This window comes from Macrobrachium nipponense, chromosome 10, assembly GCF_015104395.2.
Source record: "Macrobrachium nipponense isolate FS-2020 chromosome 10, ASM1510439v2, whole genome shotgun sequence".
Classification (NCBI taxonomy): Eukaryota; Metazoa; Arthropoda; class Malacostraca; order Decapoda; family Palaemonidae; genus Macrobrachium; species Macrobrachium nipponense.
In genome coordinates, this window is record NC_087204.1 from 49592641 (window position 1) to 49612776 (window position 20136).

General features: G+C 43.1%; 1 protein-coding gene across 1 annotated transcript in view; it reads left to right on the forward strand.

The window, feature by feature from the left end:
• Positions 1-20136, forward strand: part of LOC135223608 (lipase 3-like) — a 211913-nt gene that overhangs the window by 139524 nt on the left and 52253 nt on the right. The window contains exons 5-8 of the mRNA XM_064262196.1: positions 1315-1460; positions 1618-1776; positions 11266-11350; positions 11491-11633. Coding sequence (XP_064118266.1) covers positions 1315-1460; positions 1618-1776; positions 11266-11350; positions 11491-11633 — 533 coding nt within the window. The remainder of the gene's footprint in view (positions 1-1314; positions 1461-1617; positions 1777-11265; positions 11351-11490; positions 11634-20136) is intronic.

Consider the following 20136-nt stretch of genomic DNA (forward strand, 5'->3'; position numbering starts at 1 on the left):
AACATATGTTGTTTACCTGTCTAGTCAGTAAGTTAGCTGTCTCTTGCCCTCCACCAAAGGGTGTCAATCAGCTATGTATATATCTGACAGGTAAGTTGAATGTATGAAAATGATATTGTTATGATACAATAAAGTTTCATACATACTTACCTGGCAGATATATACGATTGAAGACCCACCCGGCCTCCCCGCAGGAGACAGGTGGAAGAGAGAATCTGATTAGAAAACGGGAATGGTTCCTAGTCCTGCCACCCAGCTCAGGCGGTAGATCACCTGACCTACCTGTAGCGAGTGCCGCGAAATTTGAATTTCTGTCGGGGACGACGGAGTCGATAGCTATGTATATATCTGCCAGGTAAGTATGTATGAAACTTTATTGTATCATAACAATATCATATTTGGATTGTATATATTTGTATCTGGGTCTTTATTGTGTAATTAAATTCCTGTTCATTGGTGTGTGATTAGTTAAGATTATTTGTTGGGTTATTCAACCCTATTTAATAGATAAGTTTTAGAGTTAAGGATCATTAAAACTCTCATAAGTTAAGGAATTTTATTGGTTACCTGTAGAATTTAATAACTAATATTAAATAGTATTTAATGTTATTCAAGTTTCAATTTCCTTACAGTAATTTATCTACACTAACTTTCCAAGCTGGTGGGGCCAATTCTCTGTTACTATTTCACGGAGCAACACAGGCTGAGCCCAGAAAAGGGATTTTGATGAAGGAAAAATCTATTTCTGGGCAATGACCTGTGTCTCCCAGTGAAACCCACCCTCTACTTCCACACCCTGTCTGGTCCAAGCTTGGGTGCTATCTACAGGAATGGTAAACAAAGGTGCTAGTTGTAGTAGTAGCGGGTAGCTGGGGCCTAGAACGCTCCTCTGTAGACGAGGGATATTGAGGAAGGAAGAGACTAAATGGCAAGGGACCTCTGGTAGTGGTTTCACTCGCCCCAGATACCATACCGACACCTTGAATAAAGGTGAGAGAGCCAGAATACTCTGGCACTACCATATAGCTTTTTCTCTGGTATTTGTAGCAATACTTATTCCTTAGAAATGAGTGCTAAGGAATCATTTCACTGGGCGACACAGGTCATTGCCCAGAAATAGATTTTTCCTTCGTCAAAATCCCTTATTTGCATTTGCACTTTTTGTATTTTATTCACTTTTTATTATTTGTTTTTCACTGGAGGGCAAAAGCAAAGATTCAAGTATTAAACTTCTCAATGGAAACATGAAGTTGCTCAGTATTTTATGTTAAATGATATTGCCTCTCATGCATAGTAATGTCTACTTGCTCACAGGTACTACCATGTTTTTTGCTGGTATGTCAGCTCGTCCAGAATATAACAAGAAAGTGAAGGCCATGTTTGGACTAGGGCCTGTAGCTACAACTGCACATATTCTTAGCCCCATCAAGTATTTAGCTCCATTTTCTAAGGATGTTAATGTAAGTTGAGCCCAGTAATTGAATTTAATGAGTTTGATATTTTAAGTGCATGTAGACTTCAGTTTTTTTATGATAGAGTAGCTAAATAGCAGATCTGAACCAATTAGTTTCAAACTTCAATCATATCTTTGACTTCTACCCCTTTCTTTTGTTGCAGATTATCTTGAAATTGCTCGGGAAATATGAATTTTTGCCAAGCAACCCAGAATACATCAGATGGACAGAGGTCATTTGCACACACTATAAATTTGAAAAACTCATGTGTAGAAATGCTCTCTTCTTTTTAACTGGTTTTGATGCTCATGAGTTCAACATGGTAAGTTTATGGTAACTTCATTTATCTAGAAAATTAATGTGAATTTTTGGTTAACCATAAATCTTGATTTTGAAATGTACTATATATGCCAGCATATAAAGCGACCTTTTAACCTTAAAAAATCTCCCCCAAAATGGGGGTCGTCCTATATGCAGAGTATATAAAGCAAACCTTAAATCCTGCCAAGATTTTCAATGATAATCAAACCCCTGAAGTGTCAATAGTTGCATCAGTAGTTAACTACCATCACATCTATTGACACTGTAAACAAAACATCATCTGTAATAATGATAAAAACCTTAGGTAATTCAAATGAATTACTAGCAACACAAATATTGATACTGTCAACAAAACAACTGTAATTAGTATGGATAATTGCCATAATTAGATGTTAGGATGAGCGAGCTCTCACTTTGGCACAGGTGTACGATCTCTCCGTAATTCTAAAAACGGGAAACCTCTATACTGTAAACCTAAATATTTTCTGGAGGAAAAGATCATTTGCAAAAGTTAAACATGTTCCAGAATATAAACATCGTCATTGTATGCCATTTTCATTTGATATTGTTTACACTCTCAAAATCTCAGCTTATTGAGTACTATCAATATCTTTATTCCTATAAGCTGGTAGAAGAGATGTAATTCGGAGATACTTTTTCTTGCAAATTAACAAAGTTGGGTTTAAAACGTGCACAATACTGGATTGTACAAGCATTAAGTGTGATTTTGCCAGTTCCGGACATCACTTACGCCTGCTCCGTTATTCATTTTATTAATCGTCGGCTGTAACCTGCAGCTTCAATTTACTGGGATTCTTTCTTCAGATGTCCATTCTGTGAAGAATGAGTAAAATTGTATTTTATTTTTTACTTTTGAAAACCACCATCAGCAGGGTTTAACAACGTGATAACTTCAACACGACTCTTAGTAAACACTCAATAGTTACGGCAAATGATGTCAGCAATCAGATCTTTCTCAATTTTGTTGTTTATGTCAGTACAGGTTTACAATGGCTTCATCCGTAATTCTAAAAGCTGGAATTTCTAAGTGGAGTATGGACCATCATCATGAGTTGGAGAGAGAGAGAGAGAGCGAGAGACTGTTGGCCTGGTTAGGTTGTTACACAGACAGATATCCATCAGCAAAAGTTGAATAATATTTATATATTGAGAATAATGATAATTTTAATATAACTGTTGTTTTACTGTATCTAATCATATTGCAAGTACTACCGTATTATTGTATTATTATTATGAACAGAGCGATCTGCCATTTGCATTCTGGTTTTGTTTACATTCATAAAAGATCACCTGATTTCGTTTTACCGATACCATCACTGTCTTTAGTTGCCGAATAGAACTTAATTCAGAGATAGCAATGAAAACGAAGACTTACTGCCACCAGCCAAGAGGAGATCAGCATGGGGTAGACCCCCTGCTGTCGACCCTAAATATAAGGAGGACGGACACCACACCAAAATCAATCCACCCTCAGGTTCCCAGCCTGAGGATGTCTGGCAAGCTCCAGACAATAGCTCGCTTCAAGAGAGAGAGAGAGAGAGAGAGAGAGAATTGTTAATGACTTTGATGACTATGGTATCATAGTTTATCTGTAAATTCAAATATATACACTTATTTTGACACTGTATTTGATCATGAACTCTATAGGTGTTCTACTAGCCTGTTTAAGTAGCATGGAAAAAGCCACTATTCGTAAAATAGAGAAGAATCTGTACAAGTAACGCTGCTGAAGTAGCCATTACTTTTAATAAAGTATGCTTGAGAGAGGGTCTGCTTCCTAAGTACAGTGGTACCTCGAAATACGAAAGGCTCGACTTACGAAAAACTTGAGATACGAAAGCTAATACGAAAAATTTTAAGGCTCTACATAAGAAAATTTTTCAAGATACGAAAGGTTGTTGCTGTAAAGTCTGAGATTCGCCCGGACCACTGATAACAATTTTGAAACTTGCGCGCCGCCAACTGAGTAGACTTGCCACCATCCTCCTGCTCTCCCATTGGTTCCTGATGCTAGTCACCGCCATGAGATCCTTCTTTCCTATTGGTCAGCATCCTTCCCATCATGCATCTACTACGTAGCAGCGTGCCTCGGCCACTCGTCCCAGCATCGTTATCGTACTCACACGGTATTCATTCGTTCTAACGATTTCGTTTATTAACATAAATTCGTTAGTGATTTTGTTGCAGTATACGTACTTTATCGTGTTGTTTGAGAACTTTACTCTACTTATACATAAATTACGTACAGTATATAGTAGTCATAGGTCCCAAGAAAGTTGAAATTCACGGAAAGAAGAGAATGCTCTCTTTGGAGACAAAGATGGAGATTATCAAGAAGAATGAAGCTGGTATGCAATTGAGTGTGAGCGCCAAGGAATACGGCCGAAATCCGTCGACAATAGGCACCATCCTTAAGCAGAAGGATGTCATCAAAGCAGCTACACCTTCCAAGGGCAACACTATTTTGTCCAGCAAGAGGACCCACATGCATGACGAGATGGAAAGGCTTCTTCTTGTCTGGATAAAAGACAAAGAAATCGCAGGCGATACGATAATGGAGACGGCAATCTCCCACAAGGCCAGTGCTATTTTCGGCGATTTGATTGCCCAGGCCAAAGACGACGGAGAAGGGACACCAACGCCAACGCCAGAGTTCAAGGCTTCGCATGGGTCGTTCGAGAAATTCTGTAAAAGGACTAGCATCCATTCGGTGGTGTGGCATGGGGAGGCTGCCAGCTCGGACACGAAAGCGGCCAAAGCATTTAAAAAGACATTCAACGAGATGATGACCAAGGAAGGCAACATCTCTCAGCAAGTCTTCAACTGTGATGAGACTGGCCTTTTTTGGAAAAAAATGCCTCGTCGAATGTACATCACGGAGGAAGAGAAGAAGCTACCCGGGCATAAGCCTATGAAAGAGAGGCTTCCGCTCGCACTTTGTTCAAACGCCAGTGGGGATTGCAAGGTGAAACCCTTACTGGTCTATCATTCTGAGACTCCTCGAGCCTTCAAAGCCCACAAAGTGCTTAAGGAGAAGCTTCCAGTGATGTGGAGGGCTAATGCGAAAGCCTGGGTAACGAGGCTTTTGTTCACGGAGTGGGTAAATCTGTGTTTCGGCCCGACAGTGAAGAAATTCTTGGAAGATAGGTGCCTCCCTCTGAAATGTCTGCTGGTGTTGGACAATGCCCATGCCCAACCTCCTGGCCTCGAGGAAAATATCCTAGCGGAGTATTCCTTCATCAAGGTTCTTTATCTTCCGCCTAACACCACCCCTCTCCTCCAGCCCATGGACCAGCAAGTGATATCGAACTTTAAGAAGCTGTATACGAAACATCTTTTCAAGAGATGTTTCGACATCACTGATACCACCAACCTCACTTTGCATGAATTTTGGAAGGAGCATTTCGATGTTGTGATATGCATCTGACTCATTGACCAAGCTTGGCAGGAGGTTTCGAGGCGAACCTTGAATTCCTTGTGGAGGAAACTCTGGCCTGATGCTGTATCCACCCGAGACTTCGAGGGATTCGACGTGGGCGAAGCTGATGCTGCAGATTCAGAAACAGTTGACGATCCTGAAACTGTTTCGCAACCAGATCTTGACGAGATTGTTGCACTCAACAAGTCCATGGGGCTGGTCGTCGACGAGGACGACATCAACGACCTTCTCTAGGAGCACCAAGAGGAGCTTACGACGGATGACCTGAAGGAGTTGGAGGCCATGCAACATAACGTCGTTCAAGAGGAGTTCTCTAGCAGCGGCGAGGAGGAGGAGGACGACCCTATGACAACGGCAGAAATTAAGGATGTTCTAGCTGCTTTTCAAAAGTGCAATCGTTTGTTGAAAAGACACCCCGAAAAGGCTTACACAGGTTGTATGCTTGCGCAGCTCGATGAGGCTTGCCTGAGTTGTTTCAGGAACATTGTGAAAAGTAGGCAGAAGCAATCTTCCTTGGATAGTTATTTTTTAAAGTGGCCTTTAGTATTAGCAGGAGTAGTAAGCAAAAGGAAGAACCAAGTGAAACTAAGAAACAGAAAGTTGAAAGTGGTGATGAAGTTGAACTTTTGTAAAAAAAAAAAAAAAAAAAGTACGTAAAGTATAAAAAAGTAAAAAATGAAAAATAAAAATAAAAAAAGACAAAAAAATTTTTAATTTTAGTTTTTTGTAAAGTTAAGTGTTACAGTTTTGTTAATGTGTTTCGGAAATTTTAGTTTATGTATGTTTTCCTTACATTTTTTTATGTGTTTCGTAAAGTTAAGTGTACGTACGTATGTATCTGCCGTTTGTCCTCCTCTTCTGTCGCCACTTTCAGAGAGAGCCTCACTCGAAAGGTAAGCTTCCACATTTTACTACATATGTACAGTATTTCTTGTATACCATGTACACTAATACATTTTATTTACAGGTAATTAGCAGTACGTTATTAAGTTAGGTATTAAATGGTCCAAATTGTTGTAGTATTATCATTGTTTATAGGTCAGTTTAGCTTTATTATGAAATTTACTGGGGTGTTTTTGGAGGGCTTGGAACGGATTAGCCATTTTACATGTAAAATGCAGTCCAAGATACGAAAAACTCATGATGCAAAGGGCGCCTCGGAACGGATTAATTTCGTATCTCGAGGTACCACTGTACACTTTATTATTATTATTTTTTTATTTTTTATTTTATTATTAGTATTTTTTTTTTTTTTGGTCTATCACAGTCCTCCAATTCGACTGGGTGGTATTTATAGTGTGGGGTTCCAGGTTGCATCCTGCCTCCTTAGGAGTCCATCACTTTTCTTACTATGTGTGCCATTTCTAGGATCACACTCTTCTGCATGAGTCCTGGAGTTACTTCAGCCTCTAGTTTTTCCAGATTCGTTTTCAAGGATCTTGGGATTGTGCCTCGTGTTCCTATGATTATGGGTACAATTTCCAATAGCATATCCCATATCCTTCTTATTTCTGTTTTCAGGTCTTGGTACTTACCTATTTTTTCCCTTTCTTTCCCTTCAACTCTGGTGTCCCATGGTATTGCGACATCAATGAGTGATACTTTCTTCTTGATTTTGTCAATCAACGTCACGTCTGGTCTATTTGCACATAGCACCCTATCTGTTCTGATACCATAGCCCCAGAGGATTTTTGCCTGATCGTTTTCTATCACACCTTCAGGTTGGTGCTCGCACCACTTATTACTGCAATGTTGCTGATGTGTCTTGCACAGGCTCCAGTGGCGGACTTTTGCCACTGAATTATGCCTCTTTTTGTACTGGTTCTGTGCAAGTGCCGGACATTTGCTTACTATGTGGTTTATGGTTTCATTTTTTGTATTGCACTTCCTGCATATGGGAGAGATGTTATTTCCATCTATCATTCTTTGAACATATCTGGTTCTTAGGGCCTGATCTTGTGCCGCTGTTATCATTCCTTCATTTTCCTTCTTGAGCTCTCCCCTCTGTAGCCATTGCCATGTGTCATCGCTGGCTAGTTCTTTAGTCTGTCTCATGTATTGTCCGTGCATTGGTTTGTTGTGCCATTCCTCTGTTCTGCTTGTCATTCTCTTGTCTCTGTATATATGTGGGTCTTTGTCTACTTTAATCAGTCCTTCTTCCCATGCACTCTTGAGCCACTCGTCTTCACTGGTTCTCATATATTGCTCCAGTGCTCTGTTCTCGATGTTGACGCAGTCCTCTATGCTTAGTAGTCCCCTTCCTCCTTTCTTTTGTATTATGTATAGTCTGTCCATATTTGATGTTGGGTGTAGTGCTGTGTGTATTGTCATATGTTTCTTCATTTTCTGGTCTATGCTGCAAAGTTCTGCCTTCATCCATTCCACTATTCCTGCACTGTTTCTGATTACTGGCACTGCCCATGTGTTTATGGCTTTTATCATATTTCCAGGGTTGAGTTTTGACTTGAGTATTGCCTTGAGTCTCTGCATATATTCTTTCCTGATCGTGTCCTTCATCTCTTGGTGTTTTATATCCCCTCCTTCCATTATTCCCAGGTTTTTGTATCCTGTCTCATCTATGTGTTTGATGTTGTTCCCATCTGGTAGCTTTATCCCTTCAGTCCTTATTACTTTGCCCTTTTGTATGTTGACTAAGGCACATTTATCTATTCCAAACTCCATCCTGATGTTGCCAGATACAATCCTTACAGTCTGGATTAGGGTATCTATTTCCTTGATACTCTTACCCTACAGCTTGATGTCGTCCATGAACATCAGATGGTTAATTCTGTTGCTTTTTTTCTTGGATTGGTACCCAGCATCCATCTTCTGCAGTACTTTTGTCATGGGAATCATGGTTACCACGAAGAGTGGTGGGGACAGTGAGTGGCCCTGGGAGATATCTCTCCTGATATTAACCTCTGCTAGTCTTATTCCAGAGCTTGTAAGTATTGTATTCTAGTTGCGCATTGTATTTTTGAGGAAGCTGATGGTGTTTACCTTTGCCCCATATATTTTCAGGCATTCTATTATCCATGTGTGTGGTATCATGTCGAAGGCTTTCATATTATTATTATTATTATTATTATTATTATTATTATTACAGTGGTACCCCAGGATACGAAATTAATCCGTTCCGAGGCGGCCTTCGTAACCTGAGTTTTTCGTATCTTGAACCGCATTTTACATGTAAATTGCCTAATTTGTTCCAAGCCCTACAAAAACACCCCAGTAAATTTTATAATAAAGCTGAATTGACCAATAAACAATGAAATACAACAATTTGGACCATTCAATACTTAACTTAAACTACATATACTATAATATATACTACATACCTGTAAATAAAGTGTATTAGTGTACATGGTATACAAGAAATACTGTACGCTCATACGTACGTATGTAGTAAAATGTGGAATCTTACCTTTCGAGTGAGGCGATCTCCGAAAGTGGTGACAGAGGAGGACAAATGGCAGAAAATTTGAACACTTACCTTTATGAAACACATTAAAAAATGTCAGGAAACATTAACACTAAACTTTACAAAACACATTAACAATGGCACAAAACGTTAACACTTAACTTTACAAAAAACTTAAAATTAATTTTTTTTTTTTTTTTTTTTTAATTTCAATTTCTTCACCACTTTCAACTTTCTGTTTTGTCGTAGTATCACTTGGATCTTCCTGTTTGCTTACTCCTACTAAAGGCCTCTTTAAAAAATAACTATCCAAGGAAGATTGCTTCTGCCTGCTTTTCACAATGTTCCTGAAACAACTCGGGCAAACGTCATCGAACTGCGCAAGCATACGACCTGTGTAAGCCTTTTCGGGGTGTCTCTTTTCTACAAATGATTGCTCCATATGAAAAGATAACCAGAGCATCCTTAATTTCTGCCGTTGTCATAGGGTCGTCCTCCTCCTCATCACCGCTGCTAGAGAACTCTTCTTGAACGACGTTATGTTGCATGGCCTCCAACTCCTTCAGATCATCCATCGTAAGCTCCTCTTGGTGCTCCTCAAGAAGATCATTGATGTCGTCCTCGTCGACGACCAGCCCCATGGACTTGCCGAGTGCAACGATCTCGTCAAGATCTGGTTGCGAAACAGTTTCAGGATCGTCAACTGTTTCTGAATCTGCACCAGCTTCGCCCACGTCGAATCCCTCGAAGTCTCGGGCGGATACGGCATCAGGCCAGGGTTTCCTCCACAAAGAATTCAAGGTTCGCCTTGGAACCTCCTGCCAAGCTTGATCGATGAGTCGGATGCATATGACAATGTCGAAATGCTCCTTCCAAAATTCATGGTATCAGTGATGTCGAAACATCTCTTGAAAAGATTTTTCAATATCACTCGCTGGTCCATGGGCTGGAGGAGAGAGGTGGTGTTAGGCGGAAGATAAAGAACCTTGATGAAAGAATACTCCACTAGGATATATTCCTCGAGGCCAGGAGGGTGAGCAGGGGCATTGTCCAACAGCAGCAGACATTTCAGAGGGAGGCGCTTCTCTTCCAAGAATTTCTTCACTGTCGGGCCGAAACACAGATTTACCCACTCCGTGAACAAAAGTCTCGTTACCCAGGCTTTCGCATTAGCCCTCCACATCACTGGAAGCTTCTCCTTTAGCACTTTGCGGGCCTTTAAGGCTCGAGGAGTCTCCGAATGATAGACAAGTAGGGGCTTCACCTTGCAATCCCCACTGGCATTCGAGCAAAGTGCGAGCAATCCTGTCTTTCATAGGCTTGTGCCCGGGTAGCTTCTTCTCTTCCTCTGTGATGTACGTCCGACGAGGCATTTTTTTCCAAAAAAGGCCAGTCTCATCACAGTTGAAGACTTGCGGAGACTGTAGCCTTCCTTGATCCTCATCTTGTCGAACGTCATCTTGTCGAATGTCTTAATAAAGGCTATGGCAGCTTTCGTGTCCGAGCTGACCGCCTCCCCATGCCGCACCACCGAACTGATGCCAGTCCGTTTCCGGAATTTTTCAAACCACCCATGAGAAGCCTTGAAGTCTGGGGTTGGCATCGATGTCCCTTCTTCTTCTTCTCCATCGTCTTCGGCCTGGGCAATCAAATCGCCGAAAATAGTGCTGGCCTTGTGGGAGATTGCGGTTCGGTTGTCGTATCACCAGCAATTTCTTTGTCTTTTATCCATACAAGAAGCAGCCTCTCCATCTCATCGTGCATGTGGCTCCTCTTGTTGGACAAAATAGTCACCCCCTTGGAAAAGGTAGCTGCTTTGATGGCTTCCTTCTGCTTAAGGATGGTGCCTATCGTCGACAGATTTAAGCTGTAATCCTTAGCGATCACACTCAACCGCATGCCAGCTTCATACTTCCTGATAATCTCCATTTTTGTCTCCATAAAAAGCATCCTCTTCTTTCCGTGAACTTCAGCAGCTTTCTTGGGACCCATGACTATACTGTACATAATTAATTTATGTAGTATACTAATTAAGTTCTCACACATAAAGTAGTACAACGAAATCATTAACACGAATTTACGTTAACAAACGAAATCGTATATGTGAACGAACGAATTCTGCGGTGGTACGATAACACTGGTGCGACACAGTGGCCGAAGAACACATTTACGTAGAGCATGATGGGAGAGATGCTGACCAATAGGAGAGCAGGATCTTATGGCAGTGACTAGCATCAGGAACCAATGGGAGAGTGGGAGGATGGTGGCAAGTGTACTCAGTTGGTGGCGCGCGAGTTTTAAAATTGTTCTCGGCGGTCCGGGCAAATCTCGGGACTTTACAGCAACAACCTTTCGTAACCTGAATTATTTTCATATGTAGAGGCAAAAAAATCTTCGTATTTGCTTTTGTGACTTGAATTTTTCGTAAGCTGGGGCTTTCATATGTCAAGGTACCACTGTATTGTTGTTATTATTATTATTAGTATGAATAGTATTGAAACCAATTCCTGTTCATCCTAAGTAAATCATGCTTAATTCATAGTCTTAAAACTGACTGTGGTTTTATGTATATCCACAATATTATTACCCTATTTTCATCTGTTTTGTAGACTTGGTTGCCTGTTATATTGGGTCATGGAGCAGAGGGTACTTCAACCAAAACTGTAGTTCATTTTGCACAGGAAGTCAATTCAGGTTAGTAACCCTGTTTTTAGCATCTTAAGATTACTTAGTTAAAATTTTGAATTTTCTCATGAGTTTTGAAGAAAGTGAAATATTGAAAGTTAATTTCTTACAAATATCATTTTATATGATTGCCCCAATTTCTTGTACAGGCAAGTTTCAACGTTATGACTATGGCTACTATGGTAATATGAAAATATATCACCAGCATACTCCTCCACCATACAATTTAAGTCAAGTTACAGTTCCTGTGGCACTTCTTTGGGCAAATAATGATTGGTTGGCAGATCCCAAAGTTAGTATGAATTTACTCCTTGTAATCAACTTGAATCATGGTATGCTGTCTCAGCTATATTTGGCAATACATCACCTTTACCCTTAACCCTTAGCACTGCTCACTAGACATACTGGAATACTGTGTTCATGTATTTTGTGTATAGATACTAGTCCTAACCTCAATCAGTACCAGTTGCAGTAAAAAAATAATTTGAAAAAATTTGTTGTGAAGCCTTTGTGTCAAAGCAACATCAGACAACTGCAGTATTCTTGTATTGAGAGAAGTTATATGATAATGCTTGGATGCATTATCATATACCTTGTAGACTAAGGGGGAAATTCCCATTATTTATTAAGGTATTTTTTTTTTACCCTACACTACATATAGGTCATACTTTGTATGAAAGAAAATGTCTTGAGGAATACCTCCAGGAAAAGTGGTAATAGTAACAATGTTTGCACTGGCTGTAAATGAGAGTTCCTCTATTAAATTCAGTAGTCTTAAAACCCTCTTTGTGGATGACCTTTCCAATTCCTTTTTAGGGGCTAGAGTGGTTGAAACACCATGACACATTTGTGTTCCCAGTGACTGAAAAGTTAATCAAAGAGGACCTGCTTTAGTGGAAATCAACAGAAAGACTTTCAGCAGGGAAATCACTCCTTCCTCTGAGCCCCACTAGGTTGGGGAGCTCTCTTAGGGGATAAGATCTCCAGGACATGAACCACAGAACACAAAGTTTGGCACATAATTGTAAAAGAACTAAAAGCTATACATTTGGGATTGAAAGCTTTCGCAGTAGATGTTTTCAACAAAGCAGTGAAGGTCCATTTGGACATTACCACAGTAATGTCCTACGTTAGGAAATAGGGGGGAACACATTCGTTTTCCCTTTGTGAAGCAGCAAGAGCCATCTTCATTTGGCAGACAAAAATCAGACAAGGATGTTAACCAGATTTATACAAGCGAGTTAAACGTACCAGCGGATGGACTGAGCTGCGAGACCCAATCCTAGGTCTATTTGTGACTGCCAGGAACCATCAGCTCCCAATATATTGCTTGCTAGCACTGGACCCTCTAGCCTGGGTGACCAATGCAATGCTGATAGCTTGATCGGACAAGGAACTCTATGCCTTCCCTACTTTCAAGATGGTGAGAGAAGTCATCAACAAGTTCAGAAATCACCAAAATCTGACAATGATTTCAATAGGGCTGGTTTGGCCTGCACACAAGTGGTTCCCAGACTTGCTAGAACTATTGATGGACTTTCCGAGACTACTGCATCAACAAATCAATCTACTCAGAGTACCTCACTACAGACAATTCCACCAAAGACTGCCCACTCTGGGCCTGACTACATTCAGACTGTCAGGAGATTGGTACAAGCAAAAGGCTTTCCAAAGTCAGTTGCAGAGGCTATTGCTCTATGCAAGCATCAATCTTCGATCAAAGTTTATCAAGCCAAGTGGACAGTCTTCTGATCCTGGTACAGAAGGCATAACATCATGTCTGCTAAGACATCTGTAGCAGCGATTGCTGATTTCTTGCTCTATTTAAGATTGTCTAAAGGAGTGTTTTCTTCTATTATAAAGGGCTACAGAGCCACGATGAGCTCAGTTTTTAAACATAGGGGAGTAGTAGATCTCTCATCTAATCGGGATACAACAAAACAGAGGGAGACAAGGTCAGTTTCATGGAACTTAGAATGGTACTCAAATGGCTGTCAGATCCCCACTTTAAGCCACTATGTACAATTTCTCTGAAAGACCTAACAAGGAAAACTTTATTTCTAGTAGCATTGGCTACTGCTAAGCGTGTGCATGAGTTACACGCAATTGACAAAAGGATTGGATTTTCCAAGGGGGACGCAGTCTGTTTGTTCACATTAGGTTTTTTAGCGAAGAACGAGACCCCTTCCAAGTCCTGGCATTGTTCTTTTTGTATTAAAAACCTAATGGACATTCTAGATCCTAGTGAGGAAGATAGGACTCTTTGCCCAGTACAGGCAATAAGATACTATTTACATAGAACAGCCAAGATTGTGGTCCATCAGGTAATAGTGAAAGCACATGAAGTTCGGGTAGTAGCCACTTCGCTTGCTTTCAAGCATAACTTGCCCCTTTTTTCTATTATTCAAGCTACGTACTGGAAGTACAAGTCTGTTTGCATCTCATTAGTTGTGTGAATTGAAGCTATTTACAAAAATTGCAGCACGTTGGGTCCTTTTGCAGTTGCTGACATGGTGTTGGGAGAGGGAGTATAGGAGGTATCCCTTCCATCCTTTACTCTTCACCTTGAAAAATGGGTGTCAAGTCTCAGGCCAGGGGGTACTATGCATTTGAAGTGCCCACCAGATCTTTGTTTATTAACGGTCGGGTAGTGGTTTTAATCTTTGTTTTTTACAGTGTAGTCGCTGTTTCGTCCATAAGGATTACCCTTTCCATGGTCTGTCCAGAGCTCCATAGTGACCAGACTAATGTCAAAGCATTCTCTTAACTGGTCTTGTAGTCAGGTATTGTGTCATAATGATAAACATTATAACACATTACACATAATAAAGTATAAATGGACTTAGTATTATCCTCAGCGAACGCTAATACCCAGTTTTCCTTCGTGAAAACCACAAGAAGAAGTTGAATGCTAAGTGTGAAATTTTAAGTATCAGTTAAAAAATGTTTGTTTATAATGTGGAACAATGATATTAATGTGCATGAAAAGCCGTAAACCATCATTTTTCATCAGTACACGTCGGTGCTAACGTTTTAGGATCGTTAGCTCCAAGATTTTCGATCTTCACTTGTTGATTTCAGCACCGAAGTTCATGGAAACATCTAAGTTGAAAGCGGAATACATAATTTCAAGTTCCACTAAAAAATGGTTTTGTACATTCAACTTCCCTGTCAGATATATACTTAGCTTTAGACTCCGTCGTTCCCAACAGAAATTCAAATTTCGCGGTACACGCTACAGGTAGGTCGGGTGATCAACCGCCCTGCCGCTGGGTGGCAGGACTAGGAACCATTCCCGTTTTCTAATCAGATTTTCTCTGTCGCTGGTTCCGGCAACATCGTTGTTGGTTCCTCCTGACTTGATTTTCGTTTTTCATCGCCATTGATCTTCTGGACTGTCTTTTTTGGTGACGTATTGGATCGTTGGTTTGGCATACGCTTTTGTGGACTGTTTATTGGATTTCGCTTTGGATTTTTCTAAGAATGTCTGACTCTAGTTATGTAATTAGAGTATGTGTGAATGAGGGTTGTAACGTGAGACTACCGAAGGCTTCGGTAGATCCTCACACTGTTTGCAAGTGGTGTAGGGAGTATGAATGTTCTTTCACTAATACGTGTAAGGAATGTGAGAATTTGAGTGAGGAGGAATGGAAGACCCTAACTTCCTACTTAAGGAAGTTAGAAAAGGATAGGGCTAGGAAAGCTTCCTCTAGAAGCTTGAGTAGGTCCCGTTCTAACGAGTCAGTTAGTGTAAAGTTAGCACCTATCCCACAAGTAATTGTTGCATCCTCACCCACGATATCAGCTCCTTCTCCCTTCACAGAACCTGCAGATTCGTCTTTGGAAATTGCAGATTTGAAGGCTACCCTCAAAAGGATGGAGCTCAAAATGCTAGCTCTTGAAGGTAAGCGCAGTGCAGTGGATGGTGATATCAGTGTACCCAGTGCAGTGGAGGGGTCGTCTGATCGGCTCTGCAACGCTCCCAGGCCTAGAACTCTTCCAAGCTCCCAGGCCCAGAGGAGAAGGAATGTCGAAAGCCTTACGGAGGTTGTGGAGGATCCCCACCGATCAGGCGTCCCTTTGGTAGGATCTGTGTCATCCCAGACTGCCAAGGATCGCCGTTGCAAAGGCATCCTGAGAGAGTGCTTCTCTTCGTCCAATTCCTCCTCGCACAGGCGAGGTTGGAGTTCGGATGATCGGTCTCGTCCTCTGAAGAGGAGTTGGAAAGCGCCCACATTGGATTCAAGCCCTGAACGCTTCCCAGAAGGTTCACCGATAGATAGGAAGAGAGCCAAGAGAGCCCTGTTTCCACCTGCTTTCGGCTGGGAGTCCCCTTCGTCCTCCAGACCTCCATCCCCTCCTTCTGACAAGGAGAGGGAAGATTCTACGACAAGAATTCTCCTTAACATGCAGGAGCAAATCTCGTCCTTGGTGGGAGTACTCATAAAGGATCCTCCTCGTAGGAAGGACTCCTCTCTTCCCATTAAGAGATCCTCTCGTCCCCTGGACGTACCAAGATCTAAGTGCCAGTCTCCTGTCAGGCGTCTGTCGCCAGTGAAAATAGAATCCTCTGCCAGGCGCCAGCCGCTTCCCAGCCGCTCGGCGCCAGCCAGCCACAAGTCCCCGGTCAGGCGCGAGTCTCCTTCCGGGCGCGAGCTTTCCTCCAAGCGCGAGGCGCCAGCCAGGCGCGAGGCTCCAGGCATACACGTATTGCCTTCCGATTTAGAGCATTCTTCTAGATGCAAGTGAGTTTCTGGAAGTGTCAATGACCGTGACAAAGACGCAAGATGTTGCACAGGCGGCCGTCGCCTTTGTCAGGACGGACAGGAGACACCTTCCAGACTCTCTGAGCCAGTTAGAAGAAGCCCTTCTCCAAGAGAGCAGAGGACTGCTGAAGCAAGCAACTCCTCTCAGCGTAGGTGCTCTCCTTCAGTTGATCGCTCTTCCCCCATCAAGAAGAGGCAAGAACTTGAGGAGATTTCTGACGAAGAATCTCCGAGGGGTGCGGCGCTTTCGGACTACAAAACCTTTGCTGCTTTGCTACTGCAGGAGTTTGGAGACTCTCTCAGTCCAGCTGCCCCTCCTTCTCCTCGTTCTTTGTTTACTACCACAAAGACAACTAAATCCTCCTCCTTCCTGAAAATGCGTCCTACCATCTCCATGAAGAAAGCCCTCCAGTCAGTAGGGGCTTGGTTCAGCTCTAAGGAGGAAGCAGGTAAGACTGTCTTTGCCTGTCCCCCCTCCAAGGTTTCAGGAAGAAGGGGCATTTGGTATGAGACGGGGGAAGCCATGGGACTGGCTCTTCCTTCGTCTGCAGAGGCAGATTTCTCCACTCTTGTGGACTCGACAAGGAGACATGCCCTGTCTACAGCCAGAACCACATGGGATATGTCTCAGATGGACCATCTCCTCAAGGGATTATTCCATGTCCTGGAAGTATTTAACTTTCTGGACTAGTCCCTTGGGGCGTTGGCCAAGAAGACCCAGGACCCGGACTTCCTTAGCCCCGAAGTGCTTTATAGCATTTTGTCCTGTATGGACAAGGCTGTCCAAGACAGCTCTGGAGAAGTGGCCTCCCTTTTTGGAGCAGGGATCCTCAAGAAGAGAGCAGTTTTTAGCTCATTTCTGACTAAAGCTGTCTCTCCAGTTCAGAGGGCATCTCTGTTATACGCTCCTCTATCGAACCAACTTTTTCCTTCTCAGTTAGTGAGAGACATTTCTCACTCACTCACTGAGAAGGCGACCCAGGATCTTCTAGTACAATCAGCAAAAAAGACTAGACCTGCTGTACCCTCCGTTAAGAAGGAAACTAGCACTCAAACATCCTTTTGGGGAGGTCCTTCTTCGCGATCCTCCTCTAGAAGGAAAGGACCTGAGAAGAGAGGGAGGTCATCCTTTAGACCTTTTCAGAAAGAAAAATGACTCTTCAGTCCTCCAAACACCAGTAGGCGCTAGGCTTCTGAAGTTCGCGGAAGCATGGGCTGTGAGAAAGGCGGACAACTGGTCCCTCTCAATCCTAAGGAAGGGATATCTCATCCCCTTCAGAGACAGACCACCCTTGACCTCGACTCCAAGGGAACTGTCAGCAAAGTACAAGGACCCTGTTCTGAGAAGAACTCTCCTGCAACTTGTGGATCAGATGTTGGAAAAGGAGGCCATCGAATTAGTACAGGATCCCCACTCCCAAGGCTTCTACAATCGCCTGTTTCTTGTTCCAAAGACCTCAAGGGGTGGAGACCTGTGCTAGACGTGAGCGCACTGAACCGATTCGTAGAGAAGAGGAAATTCTCTATGGAGACAACCGCCTCGGTTCTTGCGGCTCTACGTCCTGGTGATTGGATGGTCTCCCTGGACCTGCAAGACTCGTATTTTCATGTCCCCCTGCATCCTTCATCAAGAAAATTTCTTCGATTCATGATCCAGGGCAGGATCTTTCAGTTCAGGGCTTTGTGCTTCGGCCAGTCTACGGCCCCTCAAGTTTTCACGGGCCTTATGAAGAACGTAGCCCGTTGGCTGCATCTGAAGGGGGTGAACATCTCTCTTTATCTCGACGACTGGCTCATCAGAGCCAAGTCGGAACATCAATGTTTGGAGGACTTAGCAACGACTCTAGACCTGATACGGTCTCTTGGACTTCTAGTGAACCTCAAGAAGTCCCAGATGATCCCCAGCCAGAACCTTGTCTATCTGGATTCTCGGGGTTTTCGAGTTTTCCCATCGCAGGAAAGGCTCGATCGAGGCTTGGAAAAAGTCTCAGCCTTCTTAGGGAAGGAACGAAGCTCAGCGAGGGAATGGCTGAGCCTGCTAGGGACCCTTTCCTCGCTGGAGCAGTTCTTTTCCCTGGGGAGGCTCAACTTAAGACCCCTGCAATTCTTCCTGCAGAAGGTGTGGAACCGAAAGACAGGAGAACTGTCAGACTCCTTTCCAATCCATCAAGAAATAAAGACCCACCTGGCTTGGTGGTTGGCTCCTCTCAAAAGGAACGTAGGCATGTCCCTTTCGATTCCGAGCCCGCACCTAGTGTTGTTCTCCGACGCATTGGAGACAGGCTGGGGAGCAACACTAGGAATGAGAGAAGTGTCAGGCACCTGGACAAGGGAACAGGTGTCCTGGCACATCAACTCAAAGGAGCTTTTGGCTATCCATCTAGCCCTAAAGTCCTTCGAATCAGAAGTCAGAGGCGTGGTAGTCCAAGTCAACTCGGACAACACCACGGCTCTGGCTTACATTCGAAAACAAGGAGGAACTCACTCTTTCTCCCTCTACGAGTTGACAAGAGCTCTTCTGATCTGGGCGGAGGAACTCTCCTTACCAGGTTCGTTCAGGGAGAAAAGAATGTGAGAGCGGACCTGCTGAGCAGACAGAACCAGGTCTTTCGAACAGAGTGGACCCTCCACCTCGAAGTTTGCCAAAGGATTTGGGCCTTTTGGGGGAAACCACAGATAGACCTTTTCGCCACGTTCCTCACCAAAAGGATGGACAACTTCTGCTCGTCAGTCGAAGATCCGAGAGCCATAGCAGTCGATGCCCTCCTCCTAAACTGGTCGGGCATAGACGCGTACGCCTTCCCCTCCATTCAAGCTAGTGGGGAAGTAATAAGAAAGTTCGTGGCCTCGACGGGAACGAAAATGACCCTCATCGCTCCCTTTTGGCCAGCACAAGATTGGTTCACAGAGGTACTGGAATGGACAGTGGACTTCCCCAGATCTCTTCCCGAAAGGACAGATCTGCTCAGACAACCCCACTTCGAGAGGTTTCACAAAAACCTCCCCGCTCTCTCCCTGACTGCCTTTTGACTATAGAAAAAGACTCGTCAGAGCAAGAGGCTTTTTGCGGAAGGCTGCCAGCGCGATCGCCAGAGCCCGCAGGTCTTCAACCTTACGGGTATATCAGTCAAAGTGGGAAGTCTTCCGTAGATGGTGTAGGTCGAAGAAGCTGTCCTCCTCCAATACCTCTGTGACCGACATTGCTGATTTTCTTCTCTTTCTGAGAGAAGAATCACTTTTAGCTGTATCTACTATTAAAGGATACAGGAGCATGCTCTCCACTGTCTTTAGAAATAGGGGCCTAAAGATAGTGGAGGATAAGGATCTTCATGATCTTATACGGTCCTTCGAGACAACCAAGATTAGGACCTCACGGCCACCTAGTTGGAATCTTGACGTGGTCCTCAAATTCCTTACTTCCGACAAGTTTGAACCTCCTCATCAAGCTTCTTTTAGAGATCTTACGAGGAAATGCATTTTTCTCTTGGCCCTCTTAACTGCCAAGAGGACAAGTGAACTCCATGCATTGGATTCTCGTGTCGGATTCAAAGGAGACTCGGCAATATATTCTTTTCAGCCATTATTTCTGGCAAAGAACGAGAACCCTTCTAAACCCTGGCCCAGAAGCTTTGAAGTTAAAGGGCTTTCTCCTTTGGTAGGGAAGGAGGTAGAAAGGTCTCTTTGCCCAGTCAGGGCGCTTAAGTTCTATCTTCAGAGGAAGAAACAGCTTAAGGGTTGCCTACAGATTCTCTGGTGTGCAGTGAGGGACCCGAAGAGACCCATGTCGAAGAACGCCCTGGCCTTCTTTGTGAGAAATGTGATCTCTGAAGCACATGATAAGTGCCATGATGACTCCTTCAAGGAGCTGAGAGTCAAAGCGCATGAGGTGCGAGCCGTTGCGACTTCTTTATCTTTTCATAAGAATATGTCAATGAAAGACATTCTAGCTGCCACATACTGGAGATGCAACTCTGTTTTTGCTTCCCATTACCTGAAGGATGTCAGAGTAACTTACAAGAAATGCTTCTC